General features: G+C 36.4%; 1 protein-coding gene across 1 annotated transcript in view; it reads right to left on the bottom strand.

The window, feature by feature from the left end:
- The window catches only part of CUL3 (cullin 3), a 109,123-nt gene that overhangs the window by 14,115 nt on the left and 82,372 nt on the right, over positions 1 to 12,636 (bottom strand). Inside the window, exons 8-10 of the mRNA XM_020975481.2 lie at positions 9,997 to 10,173; positions 6,498 to 6,668; positions 5,934 to 6,041 (exon numbers count right to left, since the gene is read on the bottom strand). Coding sequence (XP_020831140.1) covers positions 5,934 to 6,041; positions 6,498 to 6,668; positions 9,997 to 10,173 — 456 coding nt within the window. The remainder of the gene's footprint in view (positions 1 to 5,933; positions 6,042 to 6,497; positions 6,669 to 9,996; positions 10,174 to 12,636) is intronic.

Below are 12,636 nucleotides of genomic sequence, written 5' to 3'. Positions count from 1 at the left end.
TGTTTGTAGATAAATTGTTCACCTATCCACAAGTCTAAGTAGTATGTTCCATGTTCTCCAAATTTTCTTATATCTCATATCTTTCTATCTATTGTCACGTATCCATTTTGACCTTACCTTGGTAAATGTTTTAAGACACTGCTCTATACCCAGTTTCTGCCATACTGATTTCCAGTTTTCTTAACAATTTTTACCAAATAATGAATTCTTACCCCCAAATCTTAAGTCTTTACATTTGTCAAACAGAAGGTTACTATTTGCTGCTGTAAACTTTATATCTACTTTGTTTCATTGACCTATCTTTCTATTTCTTAGTAACAGATAGTTTTGGTAATTACTGCCATATAATATAGTTCAAGATTGGTTACTACTAAACCTCCTTCCTTTACATTTTTTCATTAGTTCCTTTGATATTTTTGCCTTTTTGGGAGGTAGGGGTGTTGGTTGAGGCAACTGGGGTTAAGTGACTTGCCCAGAGTCACACAGCTAATGAGTATTATGTGTCTGAGTCTGCATTTGAACTCAGGTCCTCCTGACTCCAGGGCTGGTGCCCTATCCACTGTGCCACCTCACTGGCCCTGCAAAGTATTCTTATAATTTTCTTTTGGCAGGTGTACTCTCAGGTTTTTTTATACTGTCTAGCGTGATTTTATGGGAAAAAAATAATTTCACTAAAGTAGATCCAAACAGCTCTCCCTAGATGGCAAATTTTTTTTTATTTTAAAACGTTTATTTTGTTAAATATTTCCTAATTAAATTGAGAATTCTTTTCATGTTCATTTAAAAAAATTGAGTTCCAAAATCTTTCCTTCTCCCACCTTCCCCACACCTTTTAGAAGGCAAGCAATATGGTATCAATTATACACGTGAAATCATTTCCACATTAGCCATGTTGCCAAAAAAAACCAAAAAACACATACACACATACAAAACAAGAAAAATTAAAAAAGCAAAAAAAAAAGTATCTTTCAATCTCCACTCAGAGTTCAGTTCTCTCCCTGGAGTTCATTTTTCATCATGTGTCCTTTGCAATTATCTTAGATCACTGTCTTGATCAGAGTATCTATGTCTTTCTCAGTGGATCATCATTATAATACAGTTGTTACTGTGTACAATGTTTTCTGGATTCTGCTCACTTCACTTTCAAAAGTTCATATAAGACTTTCCAGGTTTTTCTGAAACCATTCTGCCTGTCATTACTTACAGCACAACAGTATTCTATCCCAATCGTATACTGCAACTTGTTCAAACGTTCCCCAGTTGATGAGGTCCATTCCTTCTTGAAAGATTCTAATTATTAGTAAGTTTTAAACTTAAATTAGTCTTTCTGTATCTTCTAGCCACTGTTCTTTGTTTTCCTTTGGCACCAAGCAGAACTCTTTTACTGGATAAAATTTAAAATACCTGAGGAATCTACTACCCTGAGTTTTCTGTTCTCCAAGCCAAAGATACCCAGATGTCCAGTTCCTTCAAGTGATCCTTATATAATATGACCTGAACACCCTTCAGAATACTGGTTGCCATTCACTTGGAATGTCACACCTAAAATGTTGTACTCAAAAAACATATAGTCCACATATGGTCTCCCCAGACTAAATACAGCAGGATTATATTACCTTTCTTTTCCTGGATGCTAACACCTCTTGTAATTCAGTCCAAGATTCCATTAACTTTCTTAGCTCTCCTATCATGTTCACACTTTAGCTTTTAGGTCATTGAAAACCCTTCATCTTTTCCAGATGAATTTCTCCATCTTACCTTTGAAGTTATATTTTTTTTTAACAGAAGAGTAAGTAATATTACCAGAGGAAAATCTTTGAAGCAAATTTCTCTGATGAAAGCTTGATATCCAAGATATACAGTGAATTGAGACAACCATATGAGAACAAGGGCCATTCTCCAATAGAGAAATGATCAGAGGATATGAATGGGTATTTCCCAAAGGAAGAAATGCAAGCTATCTAAAAGCACATGAAAAAAATGCTCCAAATCACAAATTTTAAAAATGCACTTTAACAGAATGTAGAATGTGATAAAGAGAAATGAGAACTCTGAAGCGCTACAAAAAAATCTGAGGTTAATAATGATCACTTTTAACTGAGGAAGAACCATTCATTCTTTCACTTTACTTTTCCATCTCAGAGTTTTAGCCACTGTTCCTCCTCACAGAAAGCTAATTTATCTTGGGGTCTTGACTCCATTTCAGTACCTCTTCCAGCACTGCATTCAAGACACTCAGATACCTTATGCTCCAAGCTACATTGGTTCATTATCTTAGCCTACAAACATGTTCAGTAGTCTTCAATCCTAAGCAGCTTGCCCTTGATGCATCTTTATTCCATCCAGTTAATGTTCCACCTCTCTACTTCATTTCACAACCAAACTTGTTCAAAAAATGGGCTCATACCCATTATCTCCAATCCCTTATGATTTGGCTTCCACATCTACTAACCAAGGACATCAACAGCTTCCTATTTACCAAACCCTAGTGCCCCCCACCGCCCCGGTCTTTATTTTCTTTGCTCTCTCTCTCTCACTATATATGCATTCATATATCTACAGCATGATAATACCAAACACCCTTGCAGTTCTGAAAAGAAGGGAACCCTAGGGAAGACTATGTATGTGAATCAAGGTATATAGATTAATAAATCAGATGTTTATAACCTGTCCTTCCCACACTCAAGATAGGTGGCACACACACACACACAAGAAATAACGAGCAGGATGGTTTAAGAAAAACATGTATGAACTGATACAAAGTTAGAGAAATTTTTATTTTGTTATATTAGGATTGAGGATTTTTCTCTTTATTTCCTCATCCAGGGACAAGCCCCCATAGGTCGTTCTCTGAAGGACAAAGCTGATAGATAAGATTTCCCAAATCCTCTGAGAATATGCTCCTTAATCTTGGGAGGATGCCCACTCAACTAGGAGACCTTATTTCTGTTTAAACAGAATCTAAGCTAGGCGAATTTCTGCCCAAAGCGATGAACTCATGCCCCTGTACCCCTAAACACTGCAGTTTAGGGTGATCCAGCTCATGAAGGAGAAAACCAGAGTAGTGAGCAGATACGGATTTCTTTTTCCATACTGCTTACAGGCAGCTAAATCTCATGATTCTCAGCAGGAGGAGCTGAAGACTTTTATCCCACCCCCTCCTTTAAATATCTACCAATCAGGGTTGATTTCTCCTGTCAGGGGCATCACCTTTAAAAAAAATTAAGGCATTCATCAGACCCATCAATTTATTTATTCACTGGCCTAATTAATAAATTGGTTAGTAATTATCCTGGAACTCTTGTCTCTCGGGTTTTTCACTCAACTCCAAGTGAAGTGAGCAGGAGAACACTGTACATAGTAAATGCAAACTGTAATGTTGATCAACGGTGAATGACATAGCTATTCTAATCAATACATGATCCAAGACAATTCTAAAGTACTTATGATAAAAAAAAATGCTATTTACCTCCAGAGAGAGAAAACTGATGGGGTCTGAATGCACAGAGAAGCATAATTTTTTTTAACTTTCTTTCTTTTTCTTTTCTTTTTTTGGCAATATGGCTAATATGGAAATGTTTTATAGGATTTCACATGTGTAACTGATACCACCTTTCTTGCTTTCTCAATGGGTGGGAGAGGAGTAGAAGGAAGGATAGAATTCGGAACCCAAAAAAATTTTAATGAAAGAAAGAAATAAATAATCAATGGGGGGGTGGTAGGTAGCACACAGAAAATTGGTATGCCTCAAAAATGCTTATTAAATGTATCAATACAAATTCCAAAAGTAGAGAAAGAAATGGTGTTTACAGTATAAAACACTGTCTAATCTTATTTATCTTGACACCAAATCTCTTCTGTTCCTTATCTCCCTTCTCCATCATAAATACTATATTAATAATTACAGCAGAAAGGGCTAGAGAAGTTTCACTATTAGCTTAAACATCAAGAAATTGCAACACATGAAAACATTTGTTTTATAGTCAATAAATAATTATTGAGCAAATCCAAGAATGAATTGAACACCCCCCCCCCAACAAAACCACAAAACCCTAGTATCTGAGAATGCCTCTAATTTGATAATGAAACTCTAATGTGAACCAACTTGGTCTGATCAGACCTCCTCTCACCAAAGTGGAAGTTGGGGAGATGTAATAAATCAATCTCTTTCTGTGTTTACTTATGCTTGGTACAGTCCAGGGGTAGGAAGCTGCAGCTTTGAGGCCACAGCTTCCCCACCCCTGGTATAGTCAAATACTACCTCAGGGTACTATCCCAGACTAGCTCCTTTGGGGTAAAAAAAAAAATTTTTTTGGGGTGCCTCAGTCAAATACAGTATGGGTTCCAAAGTTAAACAGTCAATATGCTACTGTGCAATTCCAGCACAGCCGACCAGTTCTGAGATGGACTTTGAATGAAGGGGAATGGGATGCTTATGTCACATCTTGGCATAGATTGCTTGTGGTATGATATTTTGTATTCAGGTAACAAATTCATTTTCAGTTTACTATGGAGGATGGCATAAGAGGGTGGTACAAGCCACAGGACTGCTTTCTAGTTTTCCTCATAACTTTTGCCAAAGAGGCAGTTCTTTCCCAAGTTTGTCAAACACTGAATTCTATTTTTTTAAAAATATTTCTTTGCCAACCCTTGCTCAGTGATTTATTTTTCTGTTTCTGAACCAGTAACAAAATGTTTTCATGATTACAGATGTCACAGAATTTAAGGTCTGAAAGTTGCTACTGCCCCCTTTGTTCCTCTTTCTCTTGAAAGTTTATAGATTCTTTTGTTCATCTAAATGAAACAAGTTATTACTATCCTTTGTTTTAGCATCAAAAAATTATTAGTAACTAAGTTTGTTACTTGGAGCTGTCGTTCTGCCTTAAATCCAAATGGACTATATCGTAAAATATTTATAAATGGCAGTTTTATAACCAATGTATACAATCTCAAGTGATATTTACTCATGAGTATAAACCTCAAAGAATGCGGAGTTAAGCTGAATGTTGGGTATGACGTGACTTCACCCTAAGCCTATGCAGTGCAAAGCAATCTGAATAACAATAGCCTTAAAATCTTTGCAGAATTATTGCAGATGAGAGTTAAGGAAGCTACATTATTTTTAAAAGTTTTAGCCACAAATCTGAAAGGTTTTATTTTAGACAATGCTTAGCACACAGTAAGCACTTAAATGGTTTTCCATTCCATAAGCAATTATTAATAATAAACTGCTAGAGCATTATTGTAGTAATACCATTTCTATCATGTACTATATGTACTATATGTACTATAATCTAGATTCCCCTAGATGATGTCCTCTAGATGATATATAGTATTTTAATTTTTTCAAACCAATTAAAATAAGTGTTCTCAATTTATTTGAACATCCCCATTTAAGTATAAATAAATTAGTTTCACCTTTATTCGGATTTTACAGACAGGAGTGACAAAAGGTGGTTTGTATGAGATGACACGGTTTAGAGGAATGATGCTTAGGACTAACTGACAAAAAGCTAGGTCTCACTCTTTTTTTCTAGAAATATTTTTTCTACAACATGCCTGTTGGGTATTAGCAACAATTTTATAACATTTTGATCAGAATAAATTTTTTTAAATGACAAAAGAAACTGAGTTATAAACAAAGGCTTTTTTATCTTGAAGGAATAATCAAAGATTTTTGAAAAGTTTTGGGAGCTATGAAAATTCCTTGAAAAAATACTCAATATTTAATACTCAATACCCAGGAAACAAATAAATGTTTACAGCTCTTAAGAAGTAAAATAAAGTTAACTCACTCTCAAAGGAGAAGACTTTGGTTATGTTACTTACCAAGCAAAATGTTTACTATGAAAAAATTTATGTAAAAATAGATAGATACATACATACAGAAAGACAAACAGATATATACAAGAGAAACAAAAGTAGAGTCTCACCCCTGTAGCCTGTAGATGCTGCCTGAATTCATCCATAGTTGTATTTGAGATGCTCATATCCCTGAACATTCCTTCCAGTTTTGATGTGAATTGACATCCACATTCAGTCTTTGGAAATAAAGGACACATATGCAATAACAATCTTTATTCATTAAAACAACTCTCAAGCTTTTAACAGAAAATTAAATATGAAATGCCTTTCAACAGTAGGGCTAATTTCTATTAATTTACTTTAAGGAAAACAGTGGCGAGATAAAGCTTTTGAAATGCGAATCACCTCTACTAAATCCAGTGATCTGGGGGGAGTACAGAATGGATTGAAGAGTATTCAAGCAGCACTAAATGAATGAGAAAGGGCACTGGGATTCTTAGAATTTTAATAATTCTAGAAAAGCATCTTAGGGAACAAGCTACGTTAATTGCAAGGAGAAAAAAAATAAATTTACAAATTAAAAGCTCACTTAAAAATGTTTTCAATCACACACACATAGCCATGTGCACAATCACATGTTACCTGTGTTAAACATTTGTATTAAATGTTGATGATGCTATATTCTATCTTACCTTTAATTTAGATATCATATTTTTTTCTGAGTCATCAGAAACACTTTTATTTGTAAGAAGTCTTCGGGCCAAATGTTGTTTATAGTAACGTTCAAATACATCTTTCTCTTGCATAAACCTAAACAGGACCATTGCCTTATCCAATATTGTTTCTACTTCTTGTTCTGTAAGCTGTAAAATTAATTGAAAGAATTCAAAAATTTGATTTCTATGAAAAGAACAAAACTACCACATAAATTTAAGTGTATAACTAACGAATACATAGGGATCCCAATGCCTAAAAGGGAACCTCTTGCTCCATGTATATCAGGCAACTATAGCTGCACTTAGCATGTTTCCTTCTTTGCATTTCATACGTACTTTACCACTAATGCACATTTTCCTCATTTCTCCCTCCTCCCTCAACAATAATCCGGTCTACCTGAGAGTCACAAAATACTTTTTTCTAAATGCTACAGAAGATGTTTCTCTAGTAGGAACTTTATTCTTCTGACTTCATCTATTTCCACAGAACGTGGGAAAACCAAATGAGTTAACTTCGTGTTCTCAAAACCGACAGCAATCTCTCATTCCTCATGATAAAAATAGGTACAAATATAAAAAAATCAAAACTATTTTCTTGACTTATCACAACCATGTGAGAACTAATGCCCATATATTAGATTTGTATTCCTATTCCTCTTTTCCTAGCTTAGGCAACAACAGTTAGGAGTCCTAAAAGGATCCAACAATATTGAGGCAGCTTGAAAGAGTGGACAGAAAGCTGGCCCTGTTGCCAGAAAAACTGAGGTCTAAGGCCCACCTTTGAATCATACTGGCTATGGGCACCCCCAGAACATCATTTAATTTCCCAGCGCTCTTGGCAATTCGCTAAGATTATATTGTAGACAAAGTGCTGAACCAAAGTTGGTTTCTTCATCTGGGAGTTTCTGATAATAATGAGATCAATGTCTAGTTCCTATCAAAATTATTTCATCCTTTCTCAAACTTCCTCGGGCTCCTCCTCCTTCCACCCCCACAGCTGAGAACCTGGCCTCATATTTCATTGAAAAAAGAGGCCATTTGCAAAGAGCTTCTTATCCTCTCCTCATCTCATTAAGTCACTATCTCTTCCTTCATGTCTCTTTCACATGAAGAGGTAACCTATTTCCTTGCCAAGATAAAGTTCTCTACATGTACAAGTGAATGCATTCCATTCCATCTTCTTCAGCAGATTGCTCTCACTATTACTTATCTTTAATCATTTCCTGTCTCTTGGCTGCTTCTCTACTGCCTACAACATGCCCATGTCTCCCCCATCCTTAAAAAACCTCATACTTGAGCCATCCCAATCCTACTAGCTGTTGTCCTACAGCTCTTCTCCTTTTTACAGTAAACTTCCTTGAGGAGGTATACAATTGATGCCTTCACTTCCTTTCCTCTTACTGTCTTTTTAACTCTCTGTGGTCTGGCTTCCAGCCTCATCATTTAACTAAAACTCCTCTCTCTCCAAAGTTACCAATGATCTCTTAATTGTCCAACCTAATGGCCTTTTCTCAGTCACCATCCTTTCTGACCTCTCTGCAGCTTAGGACACTGTTGATCACTCTTTTGTCCTTAATACTCTTTCCTTCAGGCAAGGGGTGGGGAATCTGAGGCCACAGGTTCCCTACCCATGCTCTAGGCTCTGATGACACAGCTCTCTCCTATTTCTCTTCCTATCTATATGACCACCACTTCTTTGTCTCCTGTGATGGATCTTCATCCATGTCACACCAGCTAACAGTAGATGTCCTCCAAGGCTCTGTTCTGGGCCTGCTTTTCTCCTCCCTCTTTAGTATTTCACTTCATGATCCCATAAATTCCCATGGATTCAACTATCATCTCAATGCAAATGACTCTCAGATCTATTTATCCAGCTCTAAACTCTCTCCCTGCCTCCAGTTTTGCATCTCCAAATGGCAATTGGAGACTTTTTTTTTTTTAAAGGCAATTGGGGTTAAGTGACTTGCCCAGGGTCACACAGCTAGTACGCATCAAGTGTCTAGTCTGAGACCAGATTTGAACTCAGGTCCTCTTGACTTCAGGGCCACTGCTCTATCCACTGTGCCACCTAGCTGGCCCAATTGGAGACACCTTGAACATCTTGAAGTGGATATCCCATACGCACCTTAAACTCACCATGTCCCAAACTAAACCTATGTTTTCCTTCTAACTTCTCCCCTCTAACTAACCTCCTTACTGTACCTATCATCCAATGACCCAGATTGGGTTGGTGAGCCTGACACCAGGCTCAAAATATAGATGTCATCCTCAACTCCACAGTTCATCCTCCCCCCCACCCCCATCCAATGAGTAGCCAAGTTCTATCATTTCTATCTTTGCAACACCTCTAGTAAATGCTTTTTTCTCTCCTCTGACGCTGCTACCACCTGTAGTGTGGGATCTTATCACCTCACACCTGGATTATTTCTATAGCCTGCTGACTGGTCTCCCTGCTTCTAATGCCAGTCCACTTCCTAACCACCTATCAAACTGATTTTCCCAAAACACAAAGCTGACTGTCACCCTCCTATTCAATAAACTCCCTTGACTTCCAGATTACCTCCAGATCAAATATAAAACCTTTTGTTTGGCTTTCAAAGCCCTTTATAACACCTCCCCTCCCCCACCACACATGATTCCAGTCTTCCTACAACTCACTCCCTTCCACCTACTACTCTACAGTCCAGTGACACTGACCTTGATGGCTCTTACTAGCACAAGACACTCTATCTCCTGATTCCGAGCATTTTTAAAGGCTAAACGTACTCTCTCTGCTTCCTAACTTCCTTCAAGTCTTACCTAAAGTCCTTCTGCAAGAAGGCTTTGACAATCCTCTTTAATGTTAGTGTCCTCCCTCTGATAACACCCAGTTTAACCTGTTATCTATCTTGTTTGTACATAGTTGTTTACATGTTGTCTCCCTCGTCAGGCTGTGAGCTCCTTGAGAAGAGGAACTGTTCTGTTCGTTTTTTAACTTTTTTTTGTATTTCTACAGCTTAGTACAGTGCCTGGCACAAAGCAGATGCTTAATAAATGGCAGATGACTGACTATCCCTTACCTCAACACATGATGCTGCCACACAATATATAACTCTCTATCAACCATGTGTCTAGTATATCACCTATCTAGCAGAGTTAAGAATGAGTAACTTTACCCCACTGAATGGTTCCAACGTATGTAAATATACATTGACAAATATGTACAAAAAAGAAGACATGACAGTTGTAGTTACAGCCTCATTCACAGAGGAAAATGTACCATAGCTTCGCTGTCTTATAGCTCAGTCATGATATTTATTCTACTGATTGAAATATAAAAAGTACTTATGTTTCATAATGTAAAAATAACATACTAATCCATAAAAAATTTCATAAAATGCACTTGTGCATGAATCATAAAAAGAATTGTCTTTTCACTGTTTTAACTTACTGATCTATTTTGTTTTTACATGGCTTCAACAGTATTCATACTTACTCCTTTGACTCCCTTTTTAAGCTTATCATCAATAAATAACGAGAGGTATTCTGGGGATCTGGAGTTGAGGTTGAGAAAATACTCAAAGTCACCCGCAATTGTCTGTTTAAAGAGCCGGTCATTATTGAATGATTCTTGGAGAAAGCGATCAAACCTACTCTTCAGATCCAGCAAACCCTTACAAAAGAAAAAAAAAACAAAACAACATTTTAATAAATTCTAATTTTTGCCAATATTAAGAATATCATGCATGATATTTCAAATTTAAAAAAATATTTATTTTTAGTTTTCAACGTTCCCTTCCGTAACATTCTGAGTTCCAAATGTTCTCCCTCTTCCTCCCCTCCTCCCACCCCAAGACGGCATGCAATTTAATATAGGCTCTACATATATGTATTCATATTAAACATATTTTCACATTATTCATGTTGTAAAAAAGAATTAGAACCAATGGGAGGAAGTAGGAGAAAGAAACAAGAAAAAAAAGAGAGCAAACAGTATGCATTCAGACTCCATATAGTGCTTTCTCTGGATGTGGATAACCATTTTCCATCACTCAGTCTTTTGGAGTTGTCTTAGCTCCTTGTATTGCTAAGAAGAGCTAAGTCTTTCAAAGTCAGTCATTGTACAATGTTGCTGTTACTGTGTACAACGTTCTCCTGGTTCTGCTCACTTCACACAGCATCAGTCCATACAAGTCTTTCCAGGTTTTTCTGAAGTCTGCCTGTTCATCATTTCTTATGGAACAACAGCATTCTATTTCATTCACGTACCACAACTTGTTCTGCCATTCCCTAACTGATGGGCACCCCCATAACTCACAATTTTTGGCCACCACAAAAAGAGCTGTTATAAGTATTTTTGTATATGTGGGCTCTTTTTCCATTTTTATGATCTCTTTGGGATAGAACTATAAGTGGTATTGCTGGGTTAAAGGGTATGCAGTTTTATAGTCCTTTGGGCATAGTTCTAAATTGTTCTCCAGGACAGTTGGATCAGTTCACAACTCCACCATGCATGATATTTTAAGGTGGGGAGAAATTATGTGAAATAATAATGTGACATCAATTATGTGAATAATAATGAATTAGATATGTCAAGGATCATGGTAGTTAGTGATACCCGAAGACAGGATAAAGACAAATGTCATCCAGAACTAAGAAGAGGAGGCAGAGTTGTTAAATTCCTAAGAAAATTCTACAACTGGTTATTAAAAAGACGACTGATGAACATCTGAAAAGTGAAGTAGTGATTCCAAAAGGCTAGGCTAGTTTCATTAAGAACAAGTCATACTGACTACAGATCAGAGAAATGCAAATTGAAACAACTTTGAGGTACCACTGTACACTTATCAAACTGACTGGTATAACAGAAAAGTAATATGACAAATGCTGCAGGTAATGGAGGAAAACTAATACACTGTTAGTAGAGTTGTGAACAGATCAAGCCATTCTGTATTGCAATTTGGAACTATGGCCAAAGGACTATAAAACTGTGCCTATCCTTTGACCCACAATACAACTAGTAGATCTGCATACCAAAGAATTAACAAAAAAAAAAAGACCTATCATGTATAAAAATATTCATAGCAGCTTTTTTTATGGTGGCAAAGAACTGGAAATTAAGGGGATGCCCAGCATTTGAAGAATGGCTGAATAAGCTGTGCTATGTAATTGTGATGGAATGTTATTATTCTGTAAGACACGACAAGTAGGATGCTCTCAAAAAACCTGGAGAGACTATATGAATTCATGCAAGTGAAGTGAGCAGAACCAGAAGAACATAGTAGTAATAGCAATATTTTATGATGATCAATTCTCAAGGACTCATGATGCAAAATGCTATCTACCTCTAAAAAAGGACTAAAGGAGTCTTAATGCAAACTGAAGCATACTTTTTTAACTTTCCTTTTTATTCTTGTTTTTTGGTCTATGTTTTCTTTTGTCACATGGCTAACATGGAAATGTTTTACATGACTGTACATCTATGATCTATATCAAACTGCTTACCCTCTCAAGTGGGAGAGGGGTAAAAAGAATTTGGAACTCAAAATTTAAAAAACAAATGTTACAGATTTTTGTTTACATGTAACTGAGAAGAAAAATTGAATGTAAAGTCATATCAAACTAACTGCATTTCTTTTACTGACAAGACGATTAATTAGCACCTAGTTTTTAGCAAAGCATCTGCAGAGTATCTCGTACTACTCTTGGGGAGAATATTTAACTCCATAGGCTATGTGATAAAACAATTTGATGGATTCAGAACTGGTTAGATGGATGGGCAGAAATATCTGTAGTTAAACAAGTCTCATGCTATTTAATATTTTTATTAATGAAGTAGTTAAAGGGATAGGCACCATGTTCATTTAATCTGAAAATAACAAAAAGCTGAAACGGATAGCTAACAGAGGGAACAACATGTTCCAAAAGGATCTTTGATAGGCCAGATGACTGGACTGAATTTAATAAGATTAAATTCAACAACTATAAATAAGTTACAAAAACCAACCAACCAACCAAAAAAACCCTTCAAAAATATAAGATGGAATGCAATGGATAGACAGCATTTGTTCTGAAAAAGTTCTAGGGGTTTAAGTGGACTGCCAGCTCAACAGGAGTCAGCACTCTGATGTTACAG

This window comes from Phascolarctos cinereus, unplaced genomic scaffold, assembly GCF_003287225.1.
Source record: "Phascolarctos cinereus isolate Bilbo 61053 unplaced genomic scaffold, phaCin_HiC Scaffold_7;HRSCAF=346, whole genome shotgun sequence".
In the NCBI taxonomy this organism is placed as follows: domain Eukaryota; kingdom Metazoa; phylum Chordata; class Mammalia; order Diprotodontia; family Phascolarctidae; genus Phascolarctos; species Phascolarctos cinereus.
The sequence above is the reverse complement of the archived record's forward strand: the minus strand, read 5'-3'. Positions and strand labels throughout refer to the sequence as shown.